The sequence below is a fragment of the Salvelinus alpinus genome, chromosome 5 (assembly GCF_045679555.1).
Source record: "Salvelinus alpinus chromosome 5, SLU_Salpinus.1, whole genome shotgun sequence".
Lineage (NCBI taxonomy): Eukaryota > Metazoa > Chordata > Actinopteri > Salmoniformes > Salmonidae > Salvelinus > Salvelinus alpinus.
In genome coordinates, this window is record NC_092090.1 from 63972895 (window position 1) to 63991098 (window position 18204).

Sequence of the window (18204 nt, forward strand, 5' to 3'; positions counted from 1 at the left end):
GGTATTATTAAGTGACTCTCACCTGGTTGAAGTGAATGGGTTTAGCCTGGTATTATTAAGCGGGTCTCACCTGGTTGAAGTGAATGGGTTGAGCCTGGTATTATTAAGCGGGTCTCACCTGGTTGAAGTGAATGGGTTCAGCCTGGTATTATTAAGCGGGTCTCACCTGGTTGAAGTGAATGGGTTTAGCCTGGTATTATTAAGCGGGTCTCACCTGGTTGAAGTGAATGGGTTGAGCCTGGTATTATTAAGCGGGTCTCACCTGGTTGAAGTGAATGGGTTTAGCCTGGTATTATTAAGCGGGTCTCACCTGGTTGAAGTGAATGGGTTTAGCCTGGTATTATTAAGCGGGTCTCACCTGGTTGAAGTGAATGGGTTTAGCCTGGTATTTTTAAGCGGGTCTCACCTGGTTAAAGTGAATGGGTTTAGCCTGGTATTATTAAGCGGGTCTCACCTGGTTGAATTGAATGGGTTTAGCCTGGTATTATTAAGTGACTCTCACCTGGTTGAAGTGAATGGGTTTAGCCTGGTATTATTAAGCGGGTCTCACCTGGTTGAAGTGAATGGGTTGAGCCTGGTATTATTAAGCGGGTCTCACCTGGTTGAAGTGAATGGGTTGAGCCTGGTATTATTAAGCGGGTCTCACCTGGTTGAAGTGAATGTGTTTAGCCTGGTATTATTAAGCGGGTCTCACCTGGTTGAAGTGAATGGGTTGAGCCTGGTATTATTAAGCGGGTCTCACCTGGTTGAAGTGAATGTGTTTAGCCTGGTATTATTAAGCGGGTCTCACCTGGTTGAAGTGAATGTGTTTAGCCTGGTATTATTAAGCGGGTCTCACCTGGTTGAAGTGAATGGGTTGAGCCTGGTATTATTAAGCGGGTCTCACCTGGTTGAAGTGAATGGGTTTAGCCTGGTATTATTAAGCAGGTCTCACCTGGTTGAAGTGAATGGGTTCAGCCTGGTATTATTAAGCGGGTCTCACCTGGTTGAAGTGAATGGGTTCAGCCTGGTATTATTAAGCGGGTCTCACCTGGTTGAAATGAATGGGTTGAGCCTGGTATTATTAAGCGGGTCTCACCTGGTTGAAGTGAATGGGTTTAGCCTGGTATTATTAAGCGGGTCTCACCTGGTTGAAGTGAATGGGTTGAGCCTGGTATTATTAAGCGGGTCTCACCTGGTTGAAGTGAATGGGTTTAGCCTGGTATTATTAAGCGGGTCTCACCTGGTTGAAGTGAATGGGTTGAGCCTGGTATTATTAAGCGGGTCTCACCTGGTTGAAGTGAATGGGTTTAGCCTGGTATTATTAAGCAGGTCTCACCTGGTTGAAGTGAATGGGTTGAGCCTGGTATTATTAAGCGGGTCTCACCTGGTTGAAGTGAATGGGTTTAGCCTGGTATTATTAAGCGGGTCTCACCTGGTTGAAGTGAATGGGTTTAGCCTGGTATTATTAAGCGGGTCTCACCTGGTTGAAGTGAATGGGTTTAGCCTGGTATTATTAAGTGACTCTCACCTGGTTGAAGTGAATGGGTTTAGCCTGGTATTATTAAGCGGGTCTCACCTGGTTGAAGTGAATGGGTTGAGCCTGGTATTATTAAGCGGGTCTCACCTGGTTGAAGTGAATGGGTTCAGCCTGGTATTATTAAGCGGGTCTCACCTGGTTGAAGTGAATGGGTTTAGCCTGGTATTATTAAGCGGGTCTCACCTGGTTGAAGTGAATGGGTTGAGCCTGGTATTATTAAGCGGGTCTCACCTGGTTGAAGTGAATGGGTTTAGCCTGGTATTATTAAGCGGGTCTCACCTGGTTGAAGTGAATGGGTTTAGCCTGGTATTATTAAGCGGGTCTCACCTGGTTGAAGTGAATGGGTTTAGCCTGGTATTATTAAGCGGGTCTCACCTGGTTAAAGTGAATGGGTTTAGCCTGGTATTATTAAGCGGGTCTCACCTGGTTGAAGTGAATGGGTTTAGCCTGGTATTATTAAGTGACTCTCACCTGGTTGAAGTGAATGGGTTTAGCCTGGTATTATTAAGCGGGTCTCACCTGGTTGAAGTGAATGGGTTGAGCCTGGTATTATTAAGCGGGTCTCACCTGGTTGAAGTGAATGGGTTGAGCCTGGTATTATTAAGCGGGTCTCACCTGGTTGAAGTGAATGTGTTTAGCCTGGTATTATTAAGCGGGTCTCACCTGGTTGAAGTGAATGGGTTGAGCCTGGTATTATTAAGCGGGTCTCACCTGGTTGAAGTGAATGTGTTTAGCCTGGTATTATTAAGCGGGTCTCACCTGGTTGAAGTGAATGGAGTTTGCCTGATGTTATTAAGCGGGTCTCACCTGGTTGAAGTTGATGGGCTTGTCCCTGCGTCCGGTCTGTACCAGCAATTTGTAGGCCAGGACCCCGTCGTCTGAACCGTTCCTGTAGCTGCTCTGTGTGATCCGACCCGACTCCCAGTCCTGATCAAACGCTGCCTGCAGACCTGTCGACACACAACCACAACGCAACCATTTCACAACCATCACATAACCATACGTCACAACGCACAAAACAACCATAACATAACCAAACATCATAAAACACACCAAAAAATAAAAAAGAACTATAGCAAAACCATACATCACAGCATACCAAACACAACGGCACTTCTCTCTACAAGAAAACGTAGTTGAACACACAAAACACATGGCCACATCAAAAGCATGTTCCACATTCCCCACCAAGACCAACAGACCTCTCAACATGCTCCATTCAAACTGAAAAACAGGACAGCGCTCTATAAAAAAAAAAAAAAAAAAGAAGATCAAAACTCGACCACACATCCAAAACGGGCCATGTTTTCCACAACAACCGGTGGGCACGGCCACATTCCTCAAGAGAACTTCTAAAAGCAGACTACGGTCAAAAGGACCGCAAGGCCTTGAACCGCACTCTTCAAACAGCGAACAGAGACAGCGCAGCACTCTGTCCCCCGGAGCAGAGCGCCACAGCGGAACATAAGTGGTAGCCAGACCGTTGTAGAAGTCATTAGGAGCACGACCAGTCGGTTTCTAACGGACACAAACCAAACAGAGCACAACAACATGTGAAGTCTCTCTTCCGGGATATCGCCATACCTTCCTCCGCGGTGCTCTGGCCTGTGGAGATATTGACTACATATAGACATACAACACAGTAATTGCCTCTTCTGTAGAACCCACTCCATTTCGGTCTCACGGCAACCTCTTTTTGTCTCACAATTACACAGCAAGACCTCGAACCGGACACACACAGCAACAACAACTCTCTCTCTCTCTCTCCTCTCTCTCTTCTCTCTCTCTCTCTCATCTCTCTCTCTCTCTTCCTCTCTCTCTCTCTCTCTCTCCTCTCTCTCTCTCTTCCTCTCTCTCTCTCTCTCTCTCTCTCTCTCTCCTCTCTCTCTCTCTTCTCTCTCTCTCTCTCTCTCTCTCTCTCTCTCTCTCTCTCTCTCTCTCTCTCTCTCTCTTCTCTTTCGCTCTCTCTCTCCTCTCTCTCTCTCCTCTCTCTCTCTCTTCATCTCTCTCTCTCTCTCTCTCTCTCTCTCTCTCTCTCTCTCTTCTCTTTCTCTCTCTCTCTCCTCTCTCCTCTCTCTCTCTCCTCTCTCTCTCTCTCTCTCCTCTCTCTCTCTGTATGGCTGGTGTTTGCTTGTGTCGGCTTGAACTTGAATCTCAGCACAAAGCGCTGAATGTGTTAAACCTCTTCCAAACGGTTTGCGATGTGAGACTAGTAAATCCAGGGCCTGTAAGTCAATGTGTTTCAGTTTTAGTCCCACACACTGAGTGGGATAATGATTGTCTAATTACACACATTTCTCCCCCGCGTACTTTATGAGACCTCACTTAAACGCCTTAAAAGACGTTGGTACGTGGTACACACTGTGCTGGTTAGTGCATTGTATAAGAGCAAGGACAAACTCAGTATCCAACTCCGACCCGCTTTCAGGTAGAACAGGCCGAGAATATACCTCTCTACCTCTGTGTCTTAACTTCTTTCCGTCATGCTCTCTATCTCTACCTCTCAATTACTAATTGTTTCATTGCTCTCTCTCTTTTCTGTGTTTCTCTCCTCTTGGCCTCCTGCACTCCCCTCCCCGTTCCCCCTGGCCAGTAGCCTGTTCCTGGGATAGTGTTTTGGGTCTCCCCTTGCTCGCTGTCTGGGTCCAATTTGTCCAGCCATCTCACTGAGCAATATTAAACACAGCTCTCTGTAACCCACCCACTCTGCAGCTCCCCCGCCCAGCCACACACACACGCCGCGCACCACACATTCAAGCACACACATACATACGTGTGCAAGCGCGGACGCAGATGGAATACACGCGGAAATGTACAAGCACGTCAACCCACAATGCATCACCAGCGGTGTCCAGCTGTTGTTCACAGGCTTAGGTCTACATGGTTCCTGTTGCTGGACAACAACCGCAGCTAATGAGGATGCCTGTAGTACATGACAGCTAAAAAGTGTACGGTGCAAGCCTGTGTGTTTGTATGCAGGTACAGTGCATTTGGAAAGTATTCAGACCCCTTGACTTAGTCCCACATTTTGTGACGTTACAGCCCTGTTATAAAACGGATTCAATTGTGTCTTTTTTCTCCTTATCAATCTACACACAATACCCCACATTTGGCAAATGTACTCCAAATCAAACAACTGAAATATTACATTTACATAAGTATTCAGACCCTTTACTCAGTACTTTGTTAAAGCACCTCGAGTCTTCTTGGGTATGAATCTGCAAGCTTGGCACACCTATATTTGGGGAGTTTCTCCCATTCTTCTTTGCAGATCCTCTCAGGCTCGGTCAGGTTGGATGGGGAGCGTCACTGCACAGCTATTTTCAGGTCTCTCCAGAGATGTTTGATTGGGTTCAAGTCCGGGCTTTGGCTGGGCCACTCAAGGACATTCAGAAACGTGTCCCAAAGCCACTCCTGTGTTGTCTTGGCTGTGTGTTTAGGATCATTGTCCTGTTGGAAGGTGAACCTTCACCCCCAGTCTGAGGTCCTGAGCGCTCTGGAGCAGGTTTTCATCAAGGATCTCTCTGTACTTTGCTCCGTTCATCTTTCCCTCGATCCTGACTAGTCTCCCAGTCCCTGCCGCTGAAAAACATCCCCACAGCATGATACTGCCACCACCATGTTCCACTGTAGGGATGGTGCCAGGTTTCCTCCAGATGTGACGCTTGGCATTCAGGCCAAAGAGTTCAATCTTGGTTTCATCAGATCAGAGAATCTTGTTTCTCATGGTCTGAAAGTCTTTTATGTGCCTTTTGGCAAACTCCAAGCGGGCTGTCATGTGACTTTTACTGAGGAGTGGCTTCTCTCTGGCCACTCTACCATAAAGGCCTGATTGGTGGAGTGCTGCAGAGATGGTTGCTCTTCTGGAAATTTCTCCCATCTCCACAGAGGAACTCTGGAGCTCTGTCAGAGTGACCATGGGGTTCTTGGTCACCTCCCTGACCAAGGTCTTTCTCCCCCGATTGCTCAGTTTGGCTGGGCGGCCAGCTCTAGAAAGAGTCTTGGTGCATCCAAACTTCTTCCATTTAAGAATGATGGAGGCCACTGTGTTCTTGGGGACCTTCAATTCTGAAGAAATGTTTTGGTACCCTTCCTCAAATCTGTGCCTCGACACAATCCTGTCTCGGAGCTCGACGGACAATTCCTTCGACCTCATGGCTTGGTTTTTGCTCTGACATGCACTGTCAACAGTGGGACCTTATATAGACAGCTGTGTGCCTTTCCAAATCATGTCCAATCAATTGAATTTCCCACAAGTGGACTCCAATCAAGTTGTAGAAACATCTCAAGGATGATCAATGGAAACAGGATGCACCTGAGCTCATTTTTGAGTCTCATAGGAAAGGGTCTGAATACATATGTAAATAAGGTATTTCTGTTTTTTGTTTATAATTCATTTGAAAACATTTCTAAAAACTTGTTTTCTTATAGGGTATTGTGTGTGCAGATTGTTAAAATCCATTTTGAGATAAAAAATAAAATAAAATAAAAAAAAATTAAAATATGGCTGTAACGTAACAAAACGTGGAAAAAGAGAAGGGGTCTGAATACTTTCCAAATGCACCGTACAGTATATATATATACAGTGATCCCTCGCCACTTCGCGGTTCACTTATCGCGGATTCGCTATTTCGCGGATTTTCATAATGCATTTTTTTTTTTTTTTGGTGCATTGTGCTCTGCATTCTGATTCGCTAAAAACTCACTCCCGCTTCTTGTATCAAAACATGCTACGAATTGTGCTATCATTTTGTCGTCTCGTGCAGTTATGTGTACGTACATAAAACAGCTTGGCAAATTTACATTAAGTTGGCCAAATTATCTTGTAATTTCGAACATCTCCTAAACCCATAATGTCGACGAAACGGCCTACACGTGAGTCACTGTATTTGTATACATGTAATAGTTGCTAATTGTAAAAAAAAAAAAAAGTTTTCTATTTCGCGGATTTCACTTATCGCGGGTCATTTTCGGAACGTAACCCCCGCGATAAACGAGGGATTACTGTATATGTATTGTATATGCCTCACCTTGCAGCCAGTCCCTGAAGTAGTGGAGCCACATGAGTGGCAGCTGGCCGTTGTCCTCCCTCAGTACGTAGCGGATCGTGTTGAAGCTGCGGTGCAGCTGGTAGAGCAGGGGCTGGGCCTGGGAGTACTCCGCCCGCTGGGTCACCACGTACATGTTGTAGAAGGAGAAGAACTTGAACTGGGCCCCGATGAAGTCGTACTCGCTGGTCTCCCTGGGAACGATGTCGGTCAGCTCCAGCCCGTCCCGTACCCGTGTGGTCCCGTACAGACTGACCCCCAGCAGGACCAGGAACAGCAGGATGACTACCACCTGAAGAGAGGGAGGGACGGAGGGAGGAGGGGGGAGAGAGGGAGATAAGTACACAGTACGCCGAACATGGGTGGCCCTTTACAGACTGAAACCCAACGACCACAGAAACATCCCACGTTCCAAAGTGGACTAGAGAGGAGTGTTGAGATGGGCCCCGGTCAAAATAAGTGCACTATGTAGGGAACAGGGTGCCATTTGGGACGCAGACAAGAGCAGGTAAATACCGCTGGCAGGACCTGTTTTACTATCCCAGTTTAGTCACCCATCTCAACACTCCAGCCAGCATAATGTAGTGTCTGTCTGACCACAGACTGAGTCAGTCAGGTCAGGAGGTCAGTTTAAGGGCCCACCCAGGAGAGAAGACAGAGATCTTTTTAGTCAGAAACTGACCACAGACTGAAAGCCAGGTCTAGCCCTGCTCTAAGATATTTGACTACTAGAACGTACTCTAACTTACTACTGAGGCTCTGTGGTTAGATACGTCTGACTCAGCAGGCTCTGCGAGTTAGCCACCGCTGGGGAGGAACACACAAGTGCGTGCGCAGGCACACACACGCACGCACGCACGCACGCACGCACGCACGCACGCACACACACACACACACACACACACACACACACACACACACACACACACACACACACACACACACACACACACACAAACACACAGACAGACAGACCGACCTTGGTGGTGGGCTGCAGTAGGAAGGGGGCGTAGTGTTTCTCTGCGAAGTAGGCCAGGGTCCATCGGGAGCAGGGGGGCTCCAGACAGCGCAGCCCCAGAGAGGCCTCTCCAGACTGGGACAGCAGATCCCTGGTGGAGCTGGCACTCTCCCCCGACACACACACCCCCTCCCCCGCCTGGGGGGAGACAGGGGGAACGCCAGAGGAGGACGGGGGAGGAGGGAACGGGACTGAGCCGGAACCACGCCCACCATTGTTGTTGTTCAGGTTGCCGTGACTACTGCTACTCCCACTCCGGCTGTGATGGTTGCTATGGTGGTTGTTGTTGCCATGAACACCGTGACTGGCGTTGGGGTTGTTGGCGGGGCCGGTGGCTGCGGGTGTAAACGGTTGTACGGAGATCTGGGACCTGGGTTCGGCCGTAGTGTAGAAGGCCTGAGTCCTGGGGTCGTACTCTGTTCTCAGCTGGACGGTAGACTGCATGGTGATCTGAGTCTGCTGGGAGAAACCATGGCTGCTGTAGGAGGGAGGGGGGGTGCGGAAGGAGGTAAGAGGGGGGCTGTAGTGACTGCCGTCTGCTCCGTCCAGGTAAGCCTGGGGTTCGATCTGGATCACCCTGTTAGCACACGGGCTGGAGAGACACAGACAGAGAGTTAGCACACAGGCTGGGGGACAGACAGACAGACAGACAGACAGACAGACAGACAGACAGACAGACAGACAGACAGACAGACAGACAGACAGACAGACAGACAGACAGAGAGTTAGCACACAGGCTGGGGGACAGACAGACAGACAGAGAGTTAGCACACAGGCTGGGGGACAGACAGACAGACAGACAGACAGAGAGTTAGCACACAGGCTGGGGGACAGACAGACAGAGAGTTAGCACACAGGCTGGGGGACAGACAGACAGAGAGTTAGCACACAGGCTGGGGGACAGACAGACAGCTAGCAGTGGAGCTGGAGATGTTTGGTATATGTGCCCGTGTGTACTTCTGGGAGTTTATTGAATGTGTGCCTCTGCGAGTGTTATGGAGCTGAACATGCACAGACAGGCAGGTGATGTTTAATAAAGAGAGAGAAGGATAAACAGACAGACAGACAGACAGACAGCACACTCTAAACAGTAATTAAAGGATCAGTTAGGGAAGTTGAGGTAGAGATACACTCAGCTGTAATCACATGGAAAAATATGACACATGACACACCTTTATGAACCACAGGGTGCGGAGAGATATACAGTGTGTGTGCGTGCGTGTGTGTGTGTGTGTGTATTTGTAGAGTATATGTGTGTGTGTGTATGTTACCTGTAGAAGCAGCAGAAGATGTCAAAGCGGCGGTCCTCTCTGCGATACAGGTCCATACTGAGGATGGCAGGGAAGATGAGCAGTACCATGGCAAAGTTAAACACCACCACCACCGCAGCCTGGCCAGGGAGAACACACACACACACACACACACACACACACACACACACACACACACACACACACACACACACACACACACACACACACACACACACACACACACACACACACACACACACACACACACACACACACACACACACACACAGGGAACAATTGGTTAACTTATCAGGCTGCCATGAGTTGGGAGGGGGTAGTTTATAGAGTTCCTAAAAGGGGTCTACACAGAATACGCAAACCAAGCCGACGAAGCGTAGCGCAGTGTCGCTTCTCGTCACAAAAAGGGCGGCTCCTTATAGCGTGCTCGGTACTACCGTATCACGTGAAAATTGTAACGCGTCGTATCATACTTTCCGTAACCGTGGGGGCAGTATTGTGTACGCAAGGAAGCTTGCTTGGTTCCTTGATCTGATCTATAGGCTATAGGTTATTGCATGAAATTAGCCTATTTTGCATTGATAAGCAAATATAATATCAGCAACTGTTCAAACAATAAACCAAACAACATTATAGCCTTATTAGAACCCGGGCTACTGGTAAAAACAGCTTCAAGATATGTGCTTTTTCTCCACGACTAAAACATGATGATATTCTATTTTTAGCTGATATGGGAGTGAATACATTGAAACAGCATATGAAACTGGGATAATATTGTAGGTTACACAAGCAAGTATACGAATATTTGCCAGGGCATATTATTTCATTATAAATCGGATTATTTCACATGGAGATGAGGGAAGCTAATCAACTTGAAAATCACTTAAACGTCAAGATCAAATCAAATCAAATTGTATTTGTCACATGCGCTGAATACAACAGATGTAGACCTTACTGTGAAATGCTTACTTAGGAGCCCTTAACCAACATTGCAAAATATTTACTAAATAAACTAAAGTAAAAAGTAACACAATAAAATAACAATAATGAGACTATATACAGGGGGTACCGGTGCCGAGTCAATGTGCGGGGGTACAGGTTAGTCGAGGTAATTTGTACATGTAGGTGGAGGTAAAGTGACTATGCATAGATAATAAACATCAAGTAGCAGCAGTGTAAAAACAAAAGTAAACAGTAAATACTGAGTACGGAAGGCCGTTTGATTAATTGTTCAGCAGTCTTATGGCTTGGGGGTAGGAGCTGATAAGGAGCCTTTTGGAACTAGACTTGGCGCTCCGGTACCGCTTGCCGTGCGGTAGCAGAGAGAAGAGTCTATAACTTGGGTGAATTTTTTTGTCTTTCCTCTGACACCACCTAGTATATACAGTAGGTCCTGGATGGCAGGAAGCCTGGCCCCAGTGATGTACTGGGCCATATGCAGTACCCTCTGTAGCGCCTTATGGTCAGATGCCGAGCAGTTGCCATACCAGGTGGTGATGCAACCGGTCAGGATGCTCTCGATGGTGCAGCTGTAGAACTTTTTGAGGATCTGGGGACCCATGCTGTCTTGGTTAAGTTTGCTGTCTTGGTTTAGTTTGACATTAAATAAGCAGCCTATTTTGCATTGATAACCAAACATAATCTTAGCGACTGTTCAAACAATAAACCAAACAACATTGTAGCCTTATAGAATCACCCCAAAATGTAAGTGATTATTATTCTAGGTTAAAACTGATAGCCATGTGCTATTTTCTCCTTTAATATTTTTTTTTTTTTTTGCTGATATGGGAAAAAATACATTGAAACAGCATTTCAAATTAGGATAATCTTGTAGGTTACACTGGCAAGTATAAGAATATTTGCCAGGGCATATTATTGAATTATAAATCAGATTAGTTCACATGGAGATGTGGGAAGCTAAAAGGCTAGCTAGCTTGCAGTGTTTAGCCAATTTGCAAGCAAGACAAGACAACAAGACAAGACACTCTTCTTTTGTTTTCACAACAAATAAGTAGACAACAAGAAAATCCAAGAATCCACCCAAAAAGGTATTTTGTTTAGAAGTAATAACTAGTGATTACAGGCTATTGTGAAATGGTAGAACCTGCTGTAGCCAACTAGCTACTCATGTACTTTTTTCTCCATGACCAAAACATGAAGTTCTATTTTTAGATGATATGGGAATGAAAACACAAGCAGCTTGTCAAATCGGGATAATGTGTTAAGTTATACTAGTATAAGAATATTTGCCGGGCATATTCTTTTATTATAAATCTGATTATTTCACATGGCGATGTGGGAAGCTAAAAAGGCTAGCTAGCTTGCTATGTTTTAGACAGGCTAAAGCCAGCTACCAAGGCTGCCAGCTAGCTACTACTAGCGAGGGAAGGCGACTCTTCTTTGTTTTCGCCAAAGACAAAAATACAAGACTTTGCTTTCGGCTCCTTGTGAATGGGAGTGGGACTGGAGAGGATATCATGTTACAAAAGGTGTCACCTCCTCCAAAAATACATTTTTACCTGGCTAAAAGAGAAATAATATAATATCTATTGTTTACAGGAAACTAACTCTGCAAATATAGATGAGGAAAAGGACTGGGAGGGAGAAATACATTTTTGTCATGGGCAAAGAAACTCAAAAGGGGTGATTATACTAATTCGTAAAAATGTTGTTCTGGTTGTGGAAAATGGTCAAACAGATCCTCAATGAAATGTATTATTTTAAATATGCTATTGGACCAAAAACTCTCAAATCTGGTGAATTGATCAATTTGGCCAAATAATGATGATCCACACTTCTTCTAAAATATATAGAATAATCTATTGAGCTCACAAGCAACGAATGAATCTATTATTATTGTGGGAGGTTATAATACGGTTTGAAGTACCTCAATGGATCGTAAAGAAAGTCACACTACAAACTATCTCCCTCAAGCACTTAAGGAGATCACACATATCATGGATACATTAGAACTAGTGGATATATGGAGGCTGAACAACCCTGACCTAGTGAGATATATATGGAGGAGGCTTAATCAAGCTAGTCGTCTTGATTACTTCCTGGAATCATTCTTGCTGGCATCAAAAGTAAAAAAAATATTAATAGGAGACCAAATGCGATCGGACCACCATCTAATTGGCCTCCATATAACTTGCAGAATTTCCAAGTGGACGGGGATATTGGAAATTGAATAAAAGCCTATTGGATGACAATTTGTTCTTAACTAAGACAAAATAATTCATAATTTAGTTTTTTCTGCACAACATAGGTACAGCAGATCTCCTTATTGTATGGGACACTTTTACATGTACTTTTGGAGGCCATTCAATAGAACACTCATCATTGTATTATAAACAAAAGCGGTTTAGGTCCAAAGAGATTAGACTAATAAAAGAAATAGAGGAAATAACAGAGCAGGTAGATGGTCATGGAAACTGTACTATAGAGGCACAAAATAGGTTAGAGGAAAAACAAAAAGAATTGGAGGTACTTATTCAAGAACGATCAAGTGTAATGTATTACAAAAATAAAGCGGATTGGATTGAAAACGGGGGAAAATGCACAACATTTTTCTTGGATCTTCAACATAGAAATGCTACCAAAAAGAATTTACAGAAATCATCCATGATTCACAAAATGATATTTTGAAAGAGGTAGCAAAATATTTTAAGCATATGTTTTCTTTTCAGTTTCCTCCATTTCCACTGAATGATGTTAACTGTAAGGATTTTTTCCCTAATAATAATAATAAAGTTAATTTAAAACATTTACTGAAAGACCTGTGTGAACATCAACTTACAAAAGGGGAACTTAATGATGCAATTAAATCTTTCCAGTCTGGAAAAACACCAGGGCTTGATGGTATACCAGTAGAGGTACATCAAACATTTTTTAATGTTTTTTATGTACTAAAATATCCATTATTAGCATGCCTCTTACACTTCAATGTTGTGATGCGAAAATCCTGGCGAAATGCATAGCGGTGAATCTCTTATACAATGGGTAAAAATTATGTACAGCAACCACAGATGTAAAATATTAAATAATGGTTACTTCTCAGAAAGTATAGAGATTTTAAGAGGAGTAAAACAAGGCTGTCTGTTGTCTCCATATCTATTTATTATGGCCATTGAAATGCTAGCTATCAAAATTAGATCCAACAAGAACATCAAGGAATTAGAAATTCAGGGGTAAAAACAAAAGTGTCAATGTAAGACTCAAGTTTTTTCTTAAGTCCGCAATCTGGATCCCTGCACAGTCTTATTGAAGATCTTGATCACTTTTCTAGCCTCTCTGGACTAAAACCTACGTATGACAAGTGTACCATATTACGTATTGGATCGTTAAAAGACACAGTGTTAACACTACCTTGTAGTTTACCAATAAAATGGGCGGATGGTGAAGTAGACACACTTGGTATTCACATCTCAAAAAATGTAAATGAGCTTACCACAATCAATTTCATTAGAAAGTTTGGAAAAATAGATAAGATTCTGCAACCATGGAGAGGTTGGTCCTATCACAGTTTACTTACTTACTAATGGCGCTGCCTACTTCAGACGACTCATTTTTAAATCACAAGAGCAAAAAATATTTAATTTTATTTGGAACGCTAAGGCAGACAAAATTAAACGTGCCTATTTATATAATGAATATGAGTTTGGGGGGCTAAAACGATTAAATATTACATCTTTAAAACTCACTAAAAGCTTCACTCATATATAAGTTATACTTAAACCCAAAATGGTTCTCCAGTAGATTATTAAGAAAGGCTCATCCTTGGCCTTTTTGCCTTTATACAGATTACAACCTCTCATTTCCCGAATCATTTAAAATAAAATTTTGTTTAGTATTGCCCTTTCTTAAACAAGCCATACGAAGCTGGTTACAGTTTCAGTTTTACCCTCCAGAAAAGATAGAACAAATATTACAACAAATGTTATGGTTAAACTCAAATATACTGATTAATAAAAAAACATTATTTATGGAAAAAATTGAATTACATTTTTTTTATGTATTAATGATATTAGGTATAGAAACGGTGGAGTTATGTCACATACGCAGCTATCGAAAATATATGGGAATGTCTGCTTAATCCAAACTTACAACCAACTTATTGCAGCACTACCACAAAAATGGAGGAGGCAAGTGGAAAAAAGAGAAGGAAGGGAACTTGTTTGCCTGCCATATATTGAAGATACAAATTGTCTGAAAGGAACTGGCATAAATAGAAAAATATACCAGTTTCATTTGAGGACAAAAATGTTGACAGCTGCGCCATACAGGTTGCAAAATAAATGGGAAGAGATTTTCAATGTACCGATTCCATGGCACATGGTTTATGAACTGGTACACACACAAAAAAAAACGTTGTGTTTTTTCAATTTAAATTATTATACAAAATTCTTGCCACCAACAGAATGCTATATATATGGGACAAACAAACAATCTCAGCTCTGTAGATTTGATGCGAAGAGACTGAATCCCAAGATTATTTATTCTGGTATTGCCCATATATAGCTTGTTTATTGTCACAGGTTCAGGAATAATATAATAATACTCGTGGGAAAGGTTTTCATCTTTAGCTCACAATCTGTAGATACTATACGATTAGAAAGTTTATAAATGTATGTAAAACATCACAGCACAATTGAAAAGTATATGGCACATGGAAACCAAACGAAGGTGGTCTATGGTGATAGGTGGGATGGGCTGAGAGGTGGGATTAAAGAGTTTATGGTAATGGTAATAAATTATTGTTACGTGATTGCTTTATACAAAAGTACCATGTACAGTACCAGTCAAAAGTTTGGACAAACCTACTGTCACGTTCTGACCTTAGTTTCTTTTTTATGTCTTTTTGTTAGGTTGGTCAGGGCGTGAGTTGGGGTGGGCAGTCTATGTTATTTTTTCTAGGTTGTTTGTTTTCTATGTGTTTGGCCTGGTGTGGTTCCCAATCAGAGGCAGCTGTTTATCGTTGTCTCTGATTGGGAGCCATATTTAGGTAGCCTGTTTTCCATTGTGTGTTGTGGGTGGTTATTTTCCATTTCAGTGTTTGCACCATACGAGACTGTTTCGGTTGTTTGTTTGTACTTTTGTTATTTTGTTCAGTGTTCTGTTGTTTTATTAAATATCTCATTATGGACACTTACCACGCTGCACATTGTTCCGATCCTTGCTACTCCTCCTCAGACGAAGAGGAAATCCGTTACACCTACTCATTCAAGGGGTTTTTCTTTATTTTTAGCTTCATGAGGTCGTCACCTGGAATGCATTTCAGTTAACAGGTGTGCCTTCTTAAAAGTTAATTTGTGGAATTTCTTTCCTTCTTCATGCGTTTAAGCATATCAGTTGTGTTGTGACAAGGTAGGGGTGGTATACAGAAGATAGCCCTGTTTGGTAAAATACCAAGTCCATATTATGGCAAGAACAGCTCAAATAAGCAAAGAAAAATTACAGTCCATCATTACTTTAAGACATGAAGGTCAGTCAATCCGGAAAATGTCAAGAACTTTCATAGTTTCTTCAAGCGCAGTCTCAAAAAACATCAAGCGCTATGATGAAACTGGCTCTCATGAGGACCGCCACAGGAAAGGAAGACCCAGAGTTACCTCTGCTGCAGAGGATATGTTCTTTAGAGTTACCAGCCTCAGAAATTGCAGCCCAAATAAATGCTTCACAGAGTTCAAGTAACAGACACATCTCAACATCAACTGTTCAGAGGAGACTGCGTGAATCAGGCCTTCATGGTCGAAATGCTGCAAAGAAACTACTACTAAAGGACACCAATAATAAGAAGAGACTTGTTTGGCCAAGAAACATGAGAAATGGACATTAGACCAGTGGTAATCTGTCCTTTGGTTGGATGAGTCCAAATGTGAGATTTTTGGTTCCAAAAATCGCCGTGTCTTTGTGAGACGCATAGCAGGTGAACGGATTATCTCTGCATGCGTGGTTCCCACCATGAAGCATGGAGGAGGAGGTGTGATGGTGTGGGGGTGCTTTGCCGGATGACACTGTCAGTGATTTATTTAGAATTCAAGGCAGACTTAACCAGCATGGCTACCACAGCATTCTGCAGCGATATGCCATCCCATCTGGTTTGTGCTTAGTGGGATTATCATTTGTTTTTCAACAGGAAAATGACCCAACACACCTCCAGGCTGTGTAAGGGCTATTTGACCAAGAAGGAGAGTGTTGGAGTGCTGCATCAGATGACCTGGCCTCCACAATCACCCGACCTCAACCCAATTGAGATGGTTTGGGATGAGTTGGACTGCAGAGTGAAGGAAAAGCAACCAACGAGTGCTCAGCATATGTGGGAACTCCTTCAAGACTGTTGTTAAAGCATTCCAGGTGAAGATGGTTGAGAGAATGCCAAGAGTGTTCAAAGCAAAAGGTGGCTACTTTGAAAAATCTCAAATATAAAATATATTTTGATTTGTTTAACACTTTTTTGGTTACTACATGATTCCATATGTGTAATTTCATAGTTTTGATGTCTTCACTATTATTCTACAATGTAGAACATTTTTAAAAATAAAGAAAAACCCTTGAATCACCAACGAACTATCATGGTCCAAACATATCAAGACAGTCGTGAAGAGGGCACGACTAAACCTTTCCCCCCTCAGGAGACTGAAAAGATTTGGCATGGGTCTCCAAATCCTCAAAAGGTTCTACAACTGCACCATCGAGAGCATCCTGACCGGTTGCATCACCGCCTGGTATGGCAACTGCTCGGCATCTGACCGTAAGGTGCTACAGAGGGTAGTGCGAACAGCCCAGTACATCACTGGGGCCAAGCTTCCTGCCTTCCAGGACCTATATAATAGGCGGTGTCAGAGGAAAGCCCATAAAATTGTCAGACTCCAGTCACCCAAGTTATAGACTGTTTTCTCTGCACTCGCTGTTTGTTTGTTATCTATGCATAGTCACTTCGTCCCCACCTACATGTACAGATTAACTCAACTAGCCACCTGTACCCCCGCACACTGACTCGGTACCGGTGCCCCGTGTATATAGCCTCGTTATTCTTATTCTTATTGTGTTACTTTTTTATTTTAGTCTACTTGGTAAATATTTTCTTAACTCTTCCTGAACTGCACTGTTGGTTAAGGGCTTGTAAGTAAGCATTTTCACGGTAAAGTCTACACTTGTTGTACTTGGCGCATGTGACAAATAAAGTTGAATTGGATTTGATTGAGTAGGTGTGTCCAAACTTTTGACTGGTACTGTATGTAAAATGCCTATGTAAAAGGTATGTACTGTGTACGTAGCAGAAAAGCTGTAAAAAAAAAAAAAAAAAAACTTCAAAGATATGTGTCCTCTGAAGAGGGGTGGTGGTGGATGTGTTAATAAAAAATAAGAAGGAAAAAAAAAGAGTGTGAGTGTGTAAGAGGAGAACTTGAGAGAAAATAAAACGAGAGAGAGAGAGAGAGTGTAGTGTGTAGCTCTTAGAGCCATAAAGAGTAGAGGGTGGGGGTTGGGGTTAGGCTGGGGCCCTGCCCAGAGTACAATCTGGATCCTGTGTAGCTGCCAGACCACTGAACACACACACACACACACAGACACAAGCACACACACACTAAGTCCTGTGTGTGTGCCAGGCCACCCAAGGAGACAGAGGCCTGCAGGGCTTGAGGTGATGAACAGGCGCAACGGCTCAGAGACAACACACACCCCTACACACACACACACACCCCTACACACACACACACACACACCCCCCTACACACACACCCCCCTACACACACCCCTACACACGCACGCACCCAAGAACACACTCTCTCTCTCTCTCTCACACACACACACACACACACACACACACACACACACACACACACACACACACACACACACACACACACACACACACACACACACACACACACACACACACACACACACACACACACACACACACACACACACACAAGCTCTTACTACTGCCAGTTTACAGCAACCTATTCCATCCCACTGTAACCACGCCTTAACACCAACCAGACACACACACACACCGCTCCCCCTCTCTCATTCCTTACCTTCCTTACCTCACAAGTCTCAATTCCATGCACAGCACAAGAAAGCGAGAAAGGTAGAGAGAGAAAAGGGAGAGATGGGAGTGAGGGTGAGGGGGGGTGGGAGTAAGATGGAGGAGGGAGACAGAACGGAACACATAGATTCCTCGTCTGACCACACAAACACATGACATTTATGTTGCTCCCAGCTCCGTAAGGCTTTTCCTAATGAAATCAACCTCTAAACCCACACAAACACGCCCGGTGTGGCCATTGGCTGACCCCAGTAAAGAGACCGGAGCTGTAGTGTGCTTTATCTTCCTCTCTT

At 43.8% G+C, this 18204-nt stretch overlaps 1 protein-coding gene across 3 annotated transcripts in view; it reads right to left on the reverse strand.

Moving 5' to 3' along the window:
• ptch1 (patched 1) overlaps positions 1-18204 on the reverse strand; it is a 93073-nt gene that overhangs the window by 27551 nt on the left and 47318 nt on the right. For all 3 annotated transcript variants that reach the window (XM_071402666.1, XM_071402665.1, XM_071402667.1), the window contains exons 13-16: positions 8857-8975; positions 7547-8177; positions 6550-6859; positions 2327-2469 (exon numbers count right to left, since the gene is read on the reverse strand). In XM_071402666.1, the coding sequence (XP_071258767.1) occupies positions 2327-2469; positions 6550-6859; positions 7547-8177; positions 8857-8975 (1203 nt within the window). The remainder of the gene's footprint in view (positions 1-2326; positions 2470-6549; positions 6860-7546; positions 8178-8856; positions 8976-18204) is intronic.